This window comes from Condylura cristata, unplaced genomic scaffold (genome assembly GCF_000260355.1).
Source record: "Condylura cristata isolate star-nosed mole 26May11 unplaced genomic scaffold, ConCri1.0 scaffold00001, whole genome shotgun sequence".
Classification (NCBI taxonomy): Eukaryota; Metazoa; Chordata; class Mammalia; order Eulipotyphla; family Talpidae; genus Condylura; species Condylura cristata.
The window spans coordinates 85,422,630-85,440,954 of NW_004567102.1; the positions used below are offsets into that span (position 1 = coordinate 85,422,630).

At 52.4% G+C, this 18,325-nt stretch overlaps 1 protein-coding gene across 4 annotated transcripts in view; it reads left to right on the forward strand.

Annotated features, from left to right (window-relative positions):
- Nucleotides 1-13,924, forward strand: part of ARID1B (AT rich interactive domain 1B (SWI1-like)) — a 301,215-nt gene extending 287,291 nt beyond the window's left edge. For 3 of the 4 annotated variants that reach the window (XM_012722073.1, XM_012722079.1, XM_012722082.1), the window contains 5 exons: nt 2,291-2,441; nt 4,947-5,043; nt 6,362-7,145; nt 8,858-8,988; nt 11,067-13,125. In XM_012722073.1, the coding sequence (XP_012577527.1) occupies nt 2,291-2,441; nt 4,947-5,043; nt 6,362-7,145; nt 8,858-8,988; nt 11,067-12,788 (2,885 nt within the window). In that variant the 3' untranslated portion in view covers nt 12,789-13,125. Of the gene's footprint in view, nt 1-2,290; nt 2,442-4,946; nt 5,044-6,361; nt 7,146-8,857; nt 8,989-11,066 lie in introns of all 4 variants that reach the window. The other variant, XM_012722087.1, reaches the window with a different exon arrangement.
- The last annotated feature ends 4,401 nt before the right edge of the window (nt 13,925-18,325 follow it).

Genomic DNA, 18,325 nt, shown 5'->3' on the forward strand with positions numbered 1-18,325 from the left:
ACCACCTTCCACTACCAGTGTGCTGGGCAGCAAATCAAAGCAGACAAACAGAAATCCCCACAAACAAGTGCTCCGCCCAGGCGCTGAAGGTTCCCATCCGCGCTGCCCATTAGCCTTGAGGGGCCGTGGTCACGTCTGCCCGCCTCCCCCACCCTCACTCTATCACCAGTTAAGGGGCTGATGGGGCGGCGGGTGGACTCTACGAAACGATAAGTATTTGTGTGGCTAACGCGAGGCGTATCTGGATCGTTCCTATTGTACTCACAGTCCTGCTGACTCGCGTCTCTGCTCCACTGCCGCTGTGCTGTGGACACACTGGTTATTAAAAAACAGTCATTTTTCCACCCTTGCAAGAGGGTTTGTATGAACTAGATTCCTGGAAGCAGAATCGCTGAATCAAAGCATAGGACCTTTTTTCTGCTGGTGGGCTCTGTGTCTTTTCCTGGTCAACACGGTCCCAAAACTTAACATCTTGAAAAAACAGCAGCCGTCCTCACGGCCCGATTCTGCTCTGGGCGGGAGGCTCTTGGCTCCCTGTAGCCTGGACCACAACTTGCTGCCCTCCCGGGGCGCTGGTGTCCCTGGGGGCATCGGGATGGCCCCTGGAACCTGCTGGAGCTGTTGGCCGGCGGCCTTGCCATAGGGCTTCTGGCACCTTGGCACGAGCGGTCTGGGCCCAGAGAGAGTCCTGCGGAAGGGCCAGCGCCTGCTGGCTAGGGCTCATGACCAGTCACCCAGCCATGCCCAGTCACCCAGCCATGCCCAGCCTCACTGTAGGAGGGACTCACAGGCCAGACCCCTCCCCAGATGTGTTTCTTTGGGGGCCCACAGAGCATCGCTACCGTGGCAGGCACCACTTTTACGGGTGTGGTAGCCTTAACACAGTGTTAGCGTGTGCTCGAGGTCTCAGCCCCACACTAAAAGTTCATTCAGCCATTTCAATGTTTGCCAGCAAGACTGGGGAGAGCCTGAGCTGTTGAGGCTCCACTGTTGACTATCACTGCATTCATGCAGCTTTTCGTGTACACTGGCCACTTAGCTTCCCTCTTGTCCGAATGTCCATCCGTGTTTTCGCCCGTTTTTAATTCGCTTGTCTTTTTTCTTACTGATTTTTAAGAACTCTTTGTGTATTAGGGGAATTCGGCTGTTTAACTCTGATGCCACTTTGCACCTGCTTGCCCTTCTGTAAGGTGGACAGTGACATCAGAACTGGCTCCACCGCAAGGGGCGGGGAAAGGGCAGGACAGGGGCTGCGCGACGCTGGCCGGCAAGCGGGTGGTGGGGACTGCACGGGGAAGTCACACTGCACAAAAATGAAGGATGATGTAATGAATATATCTAAAAAAATAAAATGTAAAAAAAAAAAAAAACCGGTTCCACCCAGATTGATGCAAGATCAAGCGAGATAACGCACGTGCTCCCTCCGAGGCTGCGTTATGCTCACCGCTCCGCCAGGCCGCGTTGCGTCAGCTCGCAAACTTTTATCCTGGTTTTGCCCCACAGAACATAAGCTAGAGGAAGGTGGTAGGACTGTGTATCAATTAAAATTTGCATTAAGGTGCTTAATTTGCCCGCAGGCTAGTTTCTGGATTTGACCCAATTTCCTTCAGGCTCTGAGCTGAGGCTAATTTGCATACTTGACCTAATTGGCACCCTACCCCCGTGAGAAAAGGCTGTCTCTCATCCCTTCTCCAGCTATTCTTAACTCCCTAGTAATTTTCTTATCCTGGTTTTGGCGTGAGTCAGTGGATGGGTGTGTGTTAAGGTTTTCAAGTTGTTTTTCCTATACGTGAAGGAACCGGCTTTATGTGTGTATTTCATCTCTGCCTCACACCACTCCTCGAGACGCATTAACGACCTCGTTTGCCGAGAAGGACTCCACTCGGGAGTTGATTGCCCACCTGCGAGCATGGCCGTGGGCCTGCGTGGTTTCTGTGTCACCGCGCCACTGGCAGGCTCGGCGGCTCAGACAGCAGGGCCCGTGCCGTGCCTCCACCCCGGGCCCAGCTCCGCCTCACAGGGCAGCGGGGACAGCGAGGACTCGGCCTCACGGGGGCCCGTCCAGGCCGCTGGTAGAGTTCAGTTCCTTCAAATGTAGGACTGAGGCCCTGGCCTCCTCCGCCGTCTGAATCCTGCCTCCCCCGGCCCCGCCTCCTGCCCAGCCGTAGCAGGCAGGGGCCTACGTGTTGTCAGAGTCCTGCTCAGGCTTAGCAGAAATGACGGGGCGGGCTGTGTGGGCTCTGACCTCTGAAAATGCCTAATTTAGTACCTTGCGCGGCGAATATTGCAGTGCCTGGAAGCAGCGAGCCCTTTATGACGCAAGGACAGATGCCCGCCGGCGGGATGCAGGACATGTACAACCAGAGTCCCTCCGGGCCCATGTCCAGCCTGGGCATGGGGCAGCGGCAGCAGTTTCCCTACGGAGCCAGCTATGATCGAAGGTGAGCGTCTCCGGATGAAGGTGACGTCCTCGCACGCCCTTCTCGGTCCCGCTCCCAGATGGCAACGCACTGTCCCCTCTCCCGGCGCCAGAGTGCAGGAGTGCTGGGTGCCGGGGGCCGCCTTCAGCCGGTGCTGGAGCGGGACCTGGGACAAGGGCCTTGCTCCCAGCAGCCAGCTGCAGTTTTGGAAATGGACGCCCAAAGCATCAGCTGGAAATACGCTGGGAGGCGCCAGGCGAGAGGCTGCCGCCTCTGAACTCGGAGCTCCCCCGCCCCTGTCGAGGGCCTGGACACCCTCAGGAGGCCACTGCGGTGACCTGGGGCACAGCCCTGCACCTGCACCACTGGCAGGGCCCCGCCGCCAGTGGCCACACGAGGCTGGTCGCACACTGAGGAGAAAGCAGGCCTCAGAGGCCGTTCCGGGCTTTCCTCAGGTGTTTCTCTCTTGCCTGTGAACATTTTAAACAGAGAACACTTGGCCCTTCCTTAACGAGCAGCTCTAAGAGAAGCCTCAGGGCTGCCTCTCAGCTGGGCATCTGGCCCCTGAGAGGGCCAGTCAGGCGGCAGCTGGGCCAGGTTCCCGTTGAATGAGCTCAGGTAACAGAACGGCTCCCCAACAGTAGCCTCGGCCAGGCTTCTTGGTGAGGAAGCCCCAGCCGCCCCGACGTCAGAACCGCAACAGCCGGTGCCTTGACTGACACCCTCTTGACCTCCCTTACAAGAGATGCTCAGAAACACTTAAAAATATTATCCCATTTTTAAAGAAAAATAAGAACAGCAGAGGCACAGTCGAAGGCTCTGTCTCTTCCTGTAGCCACATCGTGCTCAGGGCCGGGGAGGCTGTCCAGCACCGTCCTCAGATCCCTGAATCAGAGCCTCTCCCTCCACCAGCCACGTTCTGGAGTCTGGCCTGACAGGGTAGCTGAGTAGAAAAGAAGGGTTTCCCTGGTTTAGGACAAAGGCAAAAAAAATTTTTTTTGAAGAACCACTCCTTTACCAAACAACACTTCTTTCCAGAGTTTTACACGCCTGGGTCCTAGAAGCCTCCAGCCACTGCGTGGCGAGTGGCCGTGCCCCGCACCGGCCAGCCGAGTGGTGCTGTGCACCGAGGCGGGGCTTACTTAGACTGGGTGTTCTTGGAGGGTCAAGGAAAAGCTAGATTTTTTCCTTAGAAGGAGCGAGGTTATCCTGCCATGTATATTCTTAAAGAAACCCAAGCGTATATGCTTTTCCACTTCTCTCAGAACGCTTTCTAGAGCAACCCCTAGAAAGTGCCATCTGGGCTCCACCACCCAAGAGAACTTTCCATCTTCTCTCAGGAAAAGTGCTGCCGATTGAGCGTGAGTGTTACCCATGTCAGGCCTTCATATGTAAGCTGTATACGCTTCCTTCTTCATATCAGTGTAGTTAAAACTTGCTGGTGTCTCTTTCACAAATATTCTCCAATATTCATTCTTTTTTTCCCTTGTGCTCGCCTTAGCCAAATGAGGACCGCGAGTCTCTTATAAGACTCAATAAACTAACCAGTTTATTCTTTAAAGTTTCAAACCTACTGCTTTTTTAAATAGGCCATTTTTATGTGTTTCATAATGTCTCAATATGGTAACAGTTGAAAAACAAATGTATTATTCATCCCCTTTTAAGACCTAGTAGGAACATATTTAAAACATCCGTTACCCCTGTCGCAGGACTTTGACATTTTGAGTATGTTTATCTACACGGTTATTTGGTAGGTCCGCATCATTTAAATTAATTTTGAAGTATGCCTTCAGAAAAATTGAGCCCTTTCTATTCATAGTGAGAAAGTCAGAAGCAGGAGCTTTTTCATCGTCTAAGGTCCATATTCTCGGACTCCTGGAGAAACTGCCTTGACGCTTGAATCCTTTTTGTAGTTTCTTGTGCTTGTGAATACCCCACACCACAATGTTGAAGCCACACCCTGGGGATGCTTCAGGGTTTGGGCGGGGCCTCGGCTCAAAGGCAGAGGGTGCCTGTCTGTCTAGCCAGGACTCCTCTCACACCTACTAACCTGAAGCTTGGCAGCCTTCCCACATGGGTGTTGCCCTCACTTCTGCTAAAGGCTAAAGAGCTGCTGCTGCGCTGAGCACCTCTGAGCAAGGTGTGTGTGCTGAGAAACGACCAGACCAGGTGTGTGTGCTGAGGAAAGACACAGTGTGTGTGGTGAGGGACAACCAGCTGAGAAATGGTGTGTGTGCTGAGGGCAGACACGGTCTGTGTACTGAGGGGAGGACATGGTGCGTGCTGAGGAAGGACATGGTGTGTGCCGAAGGATGACCAGGTGAGGAATGAAGGGTGTGTGTGCTAAGGCACAACCAAGTGTGTGTGCTGAGGAAGGACCAGGTGTGTGGCGAGGGATGAAGGGTGTGTGTGCTGAATAACAAGAATGTTTAGGGCGTGGAGTTTGCAGAAATGGGCTGGCTGTTCGTCTCTCCCTTGGCCTGAGGTCCTTTGTCAATGAAGTTTTCTTTGGGCACCTCATTCTAGGCATGAACCTTATGGGCAGCAGTACCCAGGCCAAGGCCCTCCCTCAGGACAGCCGCCATATGGAGGACACCAGCCTGGCCTGTACCCACAGCAGCCGGTGAGTTGGCGAGCGGGCGTGCCGCTCAGTGCTTTCTGTGTAAAACCCAAACTCATGCTACTCTGAAGAGGTTTAAGAAGTGTAACAAAATTGCTTCATGTTTATTGAATAGCCAGGATACAGTTGTTCGTGCTAAGGTTCAGTCTTTGGATTTTGTATTAAAATAAAAATAGCTCTTGATGTGTGAGACCCACCATAAACGTGGTAAGACGTTAAGGACACGCAATCTTTGTCAATAAGGAGAAGCCCACGTTAAGCAGGTTTTAGATGTGTCTCTGTCACGTATACGGTCATATCAAAACACGTTTTAGTCGAAAAGTTTGTCCAGATGTTTTCAAAAGGGTGAATAAAAAAAAAAAAAAAACAGAAAACTGCAACAGATCATGAAAGTCAGTCGGCTTATATAAAATTAGATTCTAGCGAGCGTGTAGTCAGCCAGAGCGGACGGGTCAGCACGCCCTGCACACGCAGGCTCCCGTCCTCGGGACAGGCGGGCGCTCAGCTGCTCGTTCTGCGGCTTTTAAGCCAGAGCGCATCACTGACCCTGAGCAGATTTTCAGGTCCCAGACTTCTTGTAGAGAGCTTTCAGGTTCTTTGGTTGGGCGGGGGGAGGAGGCGGGAGCTTGGATTTTTTTTTTCAGTCAGGCAGTTTTCAGCAAGTACTCAGTTTGACTGCAGCATGCGGCACGGCGGGCTGTGTTATTAGACGGTGTTTGAGTCGGTGAAAGCACAGGGACACGCGTCGGCATGGCCGTGGCTCAGCCAGGGGGTCCCCGCCCTGCGCAGGTGCTGGTACCCCAGGTGTCCCCCAGGGGCCGAGCTCCCCCATGGGCTGTGCCCAGCCCACCCTGTCCGCCCGACCAGGTCCTGGCCGGCTTTCAGGGCCGGGCTGCCGGCGGCAGGTGGCCGAGGCCCAGTCTGAGGACCCAGGCCCAGGCGGCCTCTCCCTCCAGTTAGGCCTGAGGAACCTCTCAGGCGGTGGGATTGACCCTCCGGCCCCTCACTCCATCTCAGAGCAGCGCCAGGCCCCCACCCGCTGCTGACTGGGTGGTGTCTCCCCGGTGTCGCAGGCCCGGGAGACGCCGGAGGAGAGGAGGCTGCCTTTTCTCCACAGAAAATTTCGAGCGTGTGAAAACAAACTGTGGCGGGCCTCTCCGGGGTGCGCGACAGGGTGCAGAGTGATAGCAAAACACACCTGCGAGCCGCTGGGCCCTCGCGGGAGGAGCCGGCCACCAGGCAGTCGCTGTTTGCATAATTTCAGTGGGAGCCTCTACCTGTAAAAGCACATCCCTGCGATTTGTCTGTATGTGCTTTTCAGAACTACAAACGCCATATGGACGGCATGTACGGGCCGCCAGCCAAGCGCCACGAGGGAGACATGTACAACATGCAGTACAGCAGTCAGCAGCAGGAGCTGTACAACCAGTACGGCGGCGCCTACTCGGGCCCGGACCGCAGGCCCATGCAGGGACAGTACCCGTACCCCTACAGCAGAGAGCGGGTGCAGGGCCCGGGGCAGATGCAGCCGCACGGGCTGCCGCCGCAGATGATGGGCGGCCCGATGCAGTCGTCGTCCAGCGAAGGGCCGCAGCAAGGCCTGTGGGCGGCGCGCAACGAGATGCCTTACCCCTACCAGAACCGGCAGGGCCCCGGCGGGCCGGCGCAGGCCCCGCCCTACCCGGGCATGAACCGCACGGATGATATGATGGTACCGGATCAAAGAATGAATCACGAGAGCCAGTGGCCTTCCCACGTCAGCCAGCGTCAGCCTTACGTGTCTTCGTCAGCCTCCATGCAGCCCATCACGCGCCCGCCCCAGTCACCCTACCAGACGCCGCCGTCACTGCCAAACCACGTCTCCAGGGCGCCCAGCCCCGCGTCCTTCCAGCGCTCCCTGGAGAGCCGCATGTCGCCCAGCAAGTCCCCCTTTCTGCCCTCGATGAAGATGCAGAAGGTCATGCCCACCGTCCCCACGTCGCAGGTGGCCGGGCCGCCCTCCCAGCCACCCCCCATCCGGAGGGAGATCACCTTTCCCCCCGGCTCGGTCGAAGCGTCGCAGCCGGTCTTGAAACAAAGGCGGAAGATTACCTCAAAAGATATCGGTAAGCTGCGGCCGGCCGCGGGCGCCAGGCTCGCGCCCCGTCCTCCTGTGCCGCCGGCGAGCGGGCGGCGTTTGCTGGAGCCCACAGCGGGAGCCCCCACCCCGGGAGCGGGAGTTAGGGTGCCGCGGCTGCCATTTGTGTGAGGCAGAGCGCGTGGGGAGGGGCGTCGGGGTCGCGCCGACGCTTGCCCTTCGCCAAGCGGCCGCCTGACCCCTGAGCTCCCGCCCGACGCGACAGCGTGAGGTAACAGACCCGAAGCTGGCCTGAGGGCGGTGGAAGGCAGGCCAGTCTGGAATGTGGGGGCCGCACAGGCGCGAGTTCCCAGGGGAGGGCCCCCGGATGCGGCCTGTGACAGGTACAGAGCCCCCGGGACACACAGGGGATGTGGCCGCCGGATCCAGCGGGGCCGCTCGCAGTAGCCCCAGAACGGAGCAGACATCAGAAATACCTGGGACTTCACATCGTTTCTCTGCATTACTTCCCATAAGTCTCAGTTTTGTTTAGAGTTTAAATAGATCTCAGCTGTATTTTTTTTTTTAAAAAAAAAAATCCATTTTCAGAAATCTCAGGACGACCTGACGTTAAGGCATTGGCAGTGGTTAGAAAATGAAAATTATTAATGATCTTTCAGTCATGGACATTAGCGATGTGCGGGTGGCATGTATCTAGAAGGGGTGAAGCAGTGCACAGAGGCGCGGAGATGAGAAAGACACCAGCCCCTCTGTAGGCAAGTGTGTGCTGTGTGTGTCTGTGTTTAAATAAGTGTGGGTTTTTTTTTTTTTTGACTTACTAGTGCACATTGTGTGCCTGCCTACAGATATTTACATTCCATATTTTAAAGAGAAAGGCTGCCTTTTCTAATATAGGAGCACCATGTGCCTATCTTAAAAAGATTTGAAAACTTGATGAAATTAAACCTGTGATCCACTATTGCTGTTGGCTGTGGCCCTGGTGAGTCCTGATCTCTGGGTCTGCTCAGGCCGCTCCCCCACCTGCCCCACTAAAAATTTCATACAGATGATGACGGGCTTCTGTTCATCATCCCAACTTAGGGCAGATCGTGCAGGCAGTTTCTTGACCCTTTGCATCCTCTGTAACGGGAATGGGAAGAAACGTCTCCTGTTTCCCATTCCTGGGCTCACACCAAGCCCTAGCAAGACTTGACCCGTGAGAGGGCTCGTATTTGTCAATGGCACACTCCAGGGGCAGGAGTCAGGTATAGGACAGAGGGCGCAGGGGTGAGGACCACGGCCTGAGGATGTGCTATGTGGGATCCGGTGTGTAGACGCTGCTCCCTCCCCCGCCACAGGCACAGCTTGGAGCAAGCAGTCTGGGAGCAGAAGGCATTTAGTTGGGTGACCTAGGCCATTCGTTGGGTTACTCTGCTTTTGAAAACCCTGATGCATCTTCACAGCCTCCATTGTAGCCAAAAGAAAGAAACTGGGGATGAGACAGAACCACTTGTGCTTGACCACACCCACCCCACACTCTACTTGTGGCTCAAATCGAACCCACAAAACAAAAAGATCTTCTACAGTAGTTCTTAGTATAGCATCTCCCTCCACTTAGAGCCTGAAAATGGTCATACTCAACGCTCCCTCAGAACATTCAAAATCAGTGTCTTCCTCACCTCTCCCTTTTGTCCATCTCCCATGGTGATTCTCCGTTCTCTGGCGCAGTGGGTGCTGATGCCGTGTTCTTTCCCTGTCTAGTTACTCCAGAGGCCTGGCGTGTCATGATGTCCCTGAAGTCAGGGCTTCTGGCAGAGAGCACGTGGGCTTTGGACACCATCAACATTCTTCTGTACGATGACAGCACTGTCGCTACTTTCAACCTCTCCCAGGTATGTGGGCACCAGCACCCCAGGACCAGGCGAGAATGAGAACGTCGGTTGTGTGTAACACTTGAACTAAACCTGCCTAATTAGCACCGCCTCCACGGCACTTTTTATCATTGTAGTTACTACAAACCAACATTAATCAATGTATAGTTGACTGATAATTTAACCTAGAATAGTGATTCATTTTGGTATAAATACCTCCATACCTGCTTGTCTCCTAAGAAAGCAGTACCCATGAGAGAGAGAGAGTGTGTGTGTATGTGTGTGTGTGTGTGTGTGTGTACGTGCACGTGTGTGTGTAAGAGAGACAGAAGATGGTAGTAAGCATGAATTACTTAAAATGACCTTTGGGCTGCGTAGAATCCAAATGTAACACAAGTATGGCTGTGTCTGTGTTGGAAATGCGGTAGGTTGCGTTGGGACGTTACCCAACTTCCCATGGGGACATGACATCTTCCTTTTAATTAAAAAGAAATGTCATGTTATAGAAAACGTGGACATACAGAGAAGTAGACTAGTTTCACGGGCCTCTAGTCTGCTGTGTAGCCATGCGTGCCTCGCCAGAATGCTCTGGTCTTTTCCCTCCAGTCTCTGCCTCTCCCAGGTCATTTGAAGCAACCCTGGAAAAGCCTACAACTTTCAGTGAGCTCAAATGCACCTATTTGAGCTTGAGGATTATGGCAGTGTCCAGCACAATCGCTCAAGGACAGACTGGGGCTGAGGTTTAGGGGGAAATGCCCAAGTCAACTGAGCTACGAATCTTTAAAGAAATATTTAGAACAAAAATGAGAAAAGGTGACCCTCCCCACTTACTGGGTGCCTGCAGCTCGCTTTTAGTGTAAAAGCCAGAACACCTCATGCCCCCGGTCCTGGAGAAACAGGCTCGGGTCCCAGTCCTCTTCCTTGTCTTAGTTAAGCCCTCACCATAGCTCCGAAAGATACTTCCAGTCAACAGCGAGTGGGTTAGGCCACAAGGCTCACGCATGGCCGCTTTACTAGAACGTGCGCATTAGGTAAAGGGGGGCTCCTTGCCTGGAGTGCATTTCTGTCATTACGGGGGCCGAGCTGCTGCTGTCACCCCTCCTCAGCAGGGGGCTGCGCCAACTCCTTCTCCCTGCGCCAGGGAAGAAGCTGGCGTGAGCGGGAAGGACACCCCCAGGCTGCACCAAGAAGCTGTGCCTCTGCTTCAGCAGCAGGAGCACCGTGCTGGGCGCCAGCCTGCCCTCCTCCGGGACAGCTGTGTCCAGCCCGCTCAGGAACTGGCAGCAGCTCTGAGCGGGAAATCCCTTAGCTCTTTTCCCAGATTCTTTTCACTGTGCACTCACCCTGGCTACCCCTGACTGTGGTGGTGCCCGTGGGGGCCCAGGGCGGGCGTGTGTCGGTTTTCTTGACACAAACATCTGCTGAGGAAGCAAGACAGGTTCTCGCAGTGGCTCTTGTCGCTCAGATGGACTTGGAACTGGGACGTCGCGATCTGGGAGACGTTCTGAGTCCTTTATCGGGTACCAAGTTGATTTGTTCTTATTTTTCTGTGCTTATGAGCTGCTACATTGCTGAAATTATCAGCAAATATCTTCTCCCAAAAATACAGAGAATGTAAATTAGAGTAACCTACAGCACCTGAGGCAGAAAAAGAACACAGGTAAAAGCCCAGGCAAAGTCTGAGGAGGAGGAGAGAACGGACTCGCTTGGAATGAACGAGTCAGTAAAACCCCCGTGCCCACTCTTCTAATAGCGGGTGTGCCGTATTTAGATTAGAAAAAATAAGTACTCCCTCAATTAAGAGAAGCTCCTGAAATTTGAAAACAAGTAAGTTTTGAAGTTTGAAATGAAGTTTCCAGGTTGATAGTATAGAAAGTAAGCAGCAGGTAAAAGTCACAGTAAATGTTGGCTTCGCTGACAATGTAGAATTTAGGGCGACAGTTCTTGCTAACGTAGTGGCTCTTTCTTGGTTTGGCCAGAGAGGAATGGAAGGGGGAAGGGGTCGTGAACGCAGGGTGGTGGCCGCCAGCGTTCTTACCCTTCTTGGCCCTGACGTCCTGACATGGTGCCTTTCTTGTTCTCCTTCTCCCCCTCTCTAGTTGTCTGGATTTCTCGAGCTTTTAGTAGAGTACTTTCGAAAATGCCTGATCGACATTTTTGGGATTCTTATGGAATACGAAGTGGGAGACCCCAGCCAAAAAGCACTTGACCACAATGCGGTGGGGAAAGATAGCAGCCAACTCTTGGCCGATGATTCTGGGAAAGAGGAGGAAGATGCTGAATGTCTGGAGGAGGAGGAAGACGAGGAGGAGGAGGAGGAGGACAGTGAGAAGACAGAGAGCGAAGAGAAGAGCAGCGTAGCTTTGAGCTGTCCTGATGCCCCTGCAGACCCGCGAGAGAAGCCCAGGCAAGCCAGTAAGTTCGACAAGCTGCCCATCAGGATCGTCAGGAAGAACAACCTGTTTGTGGTCGACAGATCGGACAAGCTGGGTCGCGTGCAGGAGTTCAACAGCGGGCTCCTGCACTGGCAGCTGGGTGGGGGGGACACCACAGAGCACATCCAGACTCACTTTGAGAGCAAGATGGAAATTCCTCCTCGCAGGCGCCCACCTCCGCCTCTGAGCTCCACGGGTAGAAAGAAAGAGCACGAAGGGAGAGGCGACCCCGAAGAGCAGCAGGAGAAGAGCATCATCGCTACCATCGATGACGTCCTGTCTGCTCGGCCCGGGGCCCTGCCCGAAGACGCCCACCCTGGCGCCCAGCCTGAGAGCAGTAAGTTCCCCTTCGGCATCCATCAAGCCAAGAGCCACCGGAACATCAAGCTGCTGGAGGACGAGCCGCGGAGCCGTGACGAGACGCCGCTCTGCACCGTGGCGCACTGGCAGGATTCGCTGGCCAAGCGCTGCATCTGCGTGTCCAACATTGTCCGTAGCTTGTCTTTTGTGCCTGGGAACGACGCCGAAATGTCCAAACATCCAGGCTTGGTGCTGATCCTGGGGAAGCTGATTCTTCTTCACCATGAGCATCCGGAGAGAAAGCGAGCCCCGCAGACCTACGAGAAGGAGGAAGACGAGGACAAAGGGGTGGCCTGCAGCAAAGATGAGTGGTGGTGGGACTGCCTCGAGGTCTTGCGGGATAACACGCTGGTCACGCTGGCCAACATTTCCGGGCAGCTAGACTTGTCTGCTTACACGGAAAGCATCTGCCTGCCGATTCTGGATGGCTTGCTGCACTGGATGGTATGCCCCTCAGCGGAGGCGCAAGACCCCTTTCCCACGGTGGGACCCAACTCTGTCCTGTCGCCCCAGAGACTTGTGCTGGAGACCCTCTGTAAACTCAGCATCCAGGACAACAATGTGGACCTGATCTTGGCCACGCCTCCATTTAGTCGTCAGGAGAAATTCTATGCTACGTTAGTTAGGTACGTTGGGGATCGCAAAAACCCAGTCTGTCGAGAAATGTCTATGGCGCTTTTATCGAACCTTGCCCAAGGGGACACGCTGGCAGCCAGGGCCATAGCGGTGCAGAAGGGAAGCATTGGAAACTTGATAAGCTTCCTGGAGGATGGGGTCACGATGGCCCAGTATCAGCAGAGCCAGCATAACCTCATGCACGTGCAGCCTCCGCCTCTAGAGCCACCGAGCGTGGACATGATGTGCCGGGCGGCCAAGGCGCTGCTGGCCATGGCCAGGGTGGACGAGAACCGCTCCGAGTTCCTGCTGCACGAGGGCCGCTTGCTGGACATCTCCATCTCGGCCGTCCTGAACTCTCTGGTTGCGTCTGTCATCTGTGATGTACTGTTTCAGATCGGGCAGTTATGACATCAGTGAGAAGGCAGCATGTGTGAGTGAAGACTAGAGGCTCCCGTATAACTGGCTGTTTTCTGTTCTTGTTTATCCAGCGTAGAAAGAAGGAAAAGAAAATCTTTGCTCCTCTGCCCCGTTCACTATTTACCAATTGGGAATTAAAGAAATAATTAATTCGAACAGTTATGAAATTCATATTTGCTGTCTGTGTGTATAAGTACATCTTGGGTTTCTTTTTTTTTTTTTTTAATTTTTTTAACCAAAGTTGCTGTCTAGTGCATTCAAAGGTCACTTTTTTGTTTTTCACAGATTTTCTTTTTAATGTTCTTTTCCATGTTGTACTGCTTTTTTTTTTTTTGGAAGCGAATTGACTTTAAAGAAAAAAGTCGTGGCAAAAGATGCTAAGATGGGAAAATTCACCACACTGAGGCAAAAGGTGAAAAATTATCAATTTCTTAGGTGTGTTATTCTTCAGATAATGAAAATTGTATCCCATCGCCCAAAGCTCAGTGCAATAGAAACTTCTAGAAACGTAGGTATAGGGGCTCCAGGAGGTATGTCCGTCTGTAGTCAGACTATGAAATGATACTGGTTTCTCCACAGGAAAAATGGTTACATTAGGCTAGGAGCAAAAACAATGTGGTTTTTTTTTTTAAGTTAAGATTGAAAACACAAACCTGGCAACGATCCACGGAAATTGCTTCCTCACCACGGCCGTCATGTCTGCTGTCTGTCCTTGGCCTTCCACATGACAGTTCTTCACAATTCCTTTAATCATTTTTTTTAATATTTTTTTTACTGCCTATGGGCTGTGATGTATATAGAAGTTGTACATTAAACATACCCTCATTTTTTCTTTTCTTTTTCTTTTGTTTTGTTTTTTTTTTTTTTTAGTACAAAGTTTTTAGTTTCTTTTTCATGATGTGGTAACTACGAAGTGATGGTAGATTTAAATAATTTTTTATTTTTATTTTATATATTTTTTCATTAGGGCCATATCTCCAAAAAAAAGAAAAAATACAAAAACAAAAACAAAAACAAAAAAAAACAAAAAAAAGAGGGTAATGTACAAGTTTCTGTATGTATAAAGTCATGCTCTATTTCGGGAGAGCAGCTGATCACAATTTGCTTCATGAATCAAGGTGTGGAAATGGTTGCATATGGATTGATTTAGGAAATGGTATCAGTACAGACAAAAAAGAGAAAAATACAACTAAAAGGAAGAAACACAACTTCAAAGATTTTTCAGTGACGAGAATCCACATTTGTATTTCAAGATAATGTAGTTTAAAAAAAAAGAAAAAAAACTTGATGTAAATTCCTCCTTTTCCTCTGGCTTAATGAATATCATTTATTCAGTATAAAATCTTTATATGTTCCACATGTTAAGAATAAATGTACATTAAATCTTGTTAAGCACTGTGACGGGTGTTCTTGAACTGTTCTGGTTCCCTTAACGTGCTTTGGCAGTAGCTGAGTCACCTGCAGGAAGCAGGAGCGCTGTGTGTCCGGCCCTCCTCACCTTCACGAGAAGCCTGAGGTCACAGGGGACTTCAGGGGCTATCACGTGAGAGGGGGAGCAACCATTGCTTACCTCACATTCCTTAGCAAGTAACGCCGTTGTCCGAAGCAGCCCACTTGTGAGGCCCGGGGGGTGGGGCTCCCTGTGCATGGGGGTTGGCTGCTGTGAGGTCCAGGAGCTCACTGGCCTGCAGCGTGACACTCTGCCTTTCACTAGTCCCATGTCCATTTCTCACGGTCAGCCCAGCCCACGTCTCCTCTGTGACCTCGGACTGACTTTGCATCTCAGTCTTCCCCGTCGTGTATAAAATCTGGCGTATGAATGTCCAAAGGAATGTTCTAGTGTATGTGGTGTACACAGGGCAAAGTGACGATTTCTGCTCCAGGGCACCGTTAGTCTCACGCCTTCCCACCTGGTGCTTCTAGTCTTTCTTCCTGGACCACTGACTGTTCTCGTGTGACAAGTGAGTTCTTTGCAACTGCTGCAGAATTAAGCTGAGAGTGGACCCCGACTACCTCTTCACCCCGCCCCTCCAGTGTCAGGGCACTCAGAGCCCCGACGCCCTCGCCGGCCCCGCCAGCCGGCGTGCTTGTGTGTGGCGCCCCACGCGGGCGGCAGACGGGCCCACGCGGTTCCGATCTGAGTGTGAAACGTGACTCGCTGGTGTCATGAGAAAACCTTTTTTCTGCCAAGCAGTCTCATCATCCACCACCTCCCACATCCCTTAGCCAAACGGTCCTTTTCACTTAACAGTGCAGCCAAATACATATTGATTTACAAACCCACTTAGAATTTGACTTAAAATCCATCTGCTTGTGAGAACAGATTTCAGTGCTCCAAGCTTCAGACCTCAGAACTCCATGTTCTCTGATTTCGCTCCTACAGAGTGTGAATAAAAGGTGTGCTCAAACCTGACATTCTCTAACATCCCAATTCTTTTGTCGGTCAAGTGAGTAAAATCTTCACGAAGACTGGCGGTCACGGTTTCCCTAGGTAGGTTTGCCTACGTAGAGCTAACCATTGCGCCCCACGTTCCACACAACACACATGTACGTAATCTCTGAGTTGCCCAGGAAGACTGGAGCTCTTCACTGTCACCCCACTGAGCCTGAGCCCCACAGCCTGCCGAGACCATTTAACCTAAAATTTGAGTTACTGCTTTGTCCTGAAATCAGTTGTTTTTTTTTCTATGAGATTGCAGAAATTGATGGAATGACTGTACTTTAAAGGTGTACCCCCCAAAAAAAATCAAAATAAAGGTGCAGAGAAAGTTTAACATTTTGGAATGGTGCTAGAAAGTTGAATCTGTTGGTATTTGAATTTTTTGAATGTCACAGAAGAGACCGTTCTGCTCAGTACAGCCACTCAGATGTCTTATTGGAGGCTGAGAATGACACAGAATCTGTTCTAACTAGTGAGTGTGACCTAGTCAAACTCCAGCTCAGCTGTTTTTATAATTAGCTAAAGGATGGCAAAGGATGGCACGTCACGGTCCCTTGCTGGTGGCTTTATGAAAAGACGGCCCAAAGGTCCGGTCGTCCCATTCCCCGCCCTGCGGCCACATCTGCCACTGCCTGTGTCTGTTCACTTAGACGAAAGCAGAGCGTCCACGTGAGTCAAAATGACCATCCAAACGCCCCCGTTCTCCTTTTCCGGGGGAGGAGTGGCCAGCCCCCCGAGCTCAGGCTAGCAGCCCTGGCTCCCCGGAGTAGAGATTCTACCTACGGGCTTTTCAAGACGCCATGAAGGTTTGGGTGACCCTGCACGAGCGGCCAGGCTGTGTCCCAGCAGGGGCCCCGCGGTCCATCCAGACTCTGGCTGACAGGATTACGGGGCTGTGCAGGCTCGGGTGTGGAGTGAAGAGCTCTGGGCTGAAATGCAGCAACCTAGTCCAGTCTGGGCTATGGTGTGCCCTGTGTGAGGGGCTGGGTCCCCCAGCCCTGAGATGGGGTTCTCGGGGCCCCTTTCTGATGCTGTGCTCACGTGAGGGGCAACTCAGAATGGCAGACCCCCGGCCTCCAGATGCCAGGCCACCTGCTGGCATCGGAAATTCAGCAATTGACTGGAACTGCAAGAAACCCTCATTCGGGTCTTTTTTTTTTTTAAGATTTATTTATTTATGCATGTAAGAGCTGGGGTGCAGGCCACGGGTGTGGGAGGGGTAGGGAGGATTCCCCAGAGACAGAAGGGGGAGCAGAACAGGCAGATCTACTGAAACACACTGCTGAGGGGTGAGCCCCAACCTCTTAGGCCGCCAGGGAGGCCCCCATTCGGGGCTTTTTGCTGTGAAGTCCTGCAAGCTGCCCATGTGCCCACCTCCAGTCACCATCTCCTCGTTTCTGCCCACTGATTCCCTCTGGCTTTGGTTTTCTCTTTTCTGCAGTGACCTTGGCTTGTGAGCACGCTGGCGTCAGCATCTGCACAGACCACATGTGTGCACTCTTTAGGAGATTCCAAGCAATGGAGTCCTCAGCATTTCCACAGGAGCTCACTTTGGGGCTTCAATATGTGAAGCCCTGAGGGTTGACAAATGTGTCCCACAGGAAAGTCTCATTTTCTTCCTGATTTCAGGGACTTGACATTTTACCCCAGCTTTCTGCACACTCTCTCCTAAGAGAGAGAAGGGATCCTCCCCAAATGCTTACATATTCTCTTCATGTATCTGTGATCCTTATTATTCATGTTAAAAACTGAGGAAAACTATAGAAAATGAGCCTGTTTACCCCAAGTGTTCCCAGACTTCATTAACCCTGAAACCTTTTAATTTTTTTTTTTGTAATAATTGCGATAAACACACTCGAGCTCTGAGAAGCCCCTGCTTCAGCCAAAGATCACGCCTCACTGCCTACACCTCCATGCCCCTCGCTTCTGTGGTGTGTTCTTAGTCCTTCCACTGAGATTGAGACGGTCTCACTGAGGACGACCTCCAGGCTAGCTCTCTGACCTTGAGGGAGGCACTGATGTTCCTGCAGCCTGGCATTCCCTGCTGGCCTCACAGGACTGCTGAGATTAAATTAAACAGTCGATAAAGACCTTGTGGCCCAAACCGTGTGTCACTTTGTATCAACCCTAAACTTACCTGGATGTTTCTGCTCCTTTGGTGAGCGCCCTGGAACGCCCCATCTTTTTAAATCTGGCCTTTAAGAGACCAGATCCCTTCCCGTAACCGGTCACACAACGTGAGTGGCTCTGTCGTTTGGTGTTCTAGAAGTCAGGAAGGACTGGCCAACGATAGCTACGTAGTGTCGCCTTGCCGTGTGGGTCCCCGGCAGTGGAGATCATGATGCATCGCTGGAGATCATGATGCAGTGAACCGGCCCCTCCTGCCCTCTGGAGAAAGGGCTGGCACTGTGCTTCAGGGCTCGGAACTGGCAACGGCAGGCCAGCCCGTGTTTGCCCACACCTGGTGCACGCGCAGAGAATGTCCGTCGGGGAGGAACCACCGCCTTCCGCTTGGCCGGCTGGCATGCTTCTGTGGCTTGTAGGAGTGAGACTCTGGAAGCTCTGCCTGACCCCGGGAGCCTAAGGGCAAGTAAACGAGTGGACCTTGTTCTGTGACCCACGGCATAAATTTGGTATTCAGCTGACCCAGGCTCGGTCTGTTCTACAAACTGAAGATTTTCCCACAGGGCAATGAACTAAGTTGGATTCGGCTCCTCAAAGATACCCTTGTCCCAGCAAAGGCAGCTCCTCAGGCAAGAACAGGCAGCATTTAGGCCCTGCTTTGAGGAAACGGCCATTACTTGACATGTGGGTGCTTTTCGCACTTGAAGGAATTTCACAGCCCTAGTTGTTTCCGTAGAACACGGTCACACCCAGCCTCCAAAGTGGAAGCCGAGGCCGACACAGGCAATGTGCCGAGTTGGAACCAGGTCATGACTGCTTGCCGAGAGCGGTCATTACCTAAGGAATGGTTCGAGCTTGACCGAGGAAACAGGAACCTCTCAGACAGAAGCCGGGTGATCATCGGCCACAGATGAGCGGGAGCAGAGATCTGTAACAGTCTCATCCTCGGATGTAATTTTGTCTG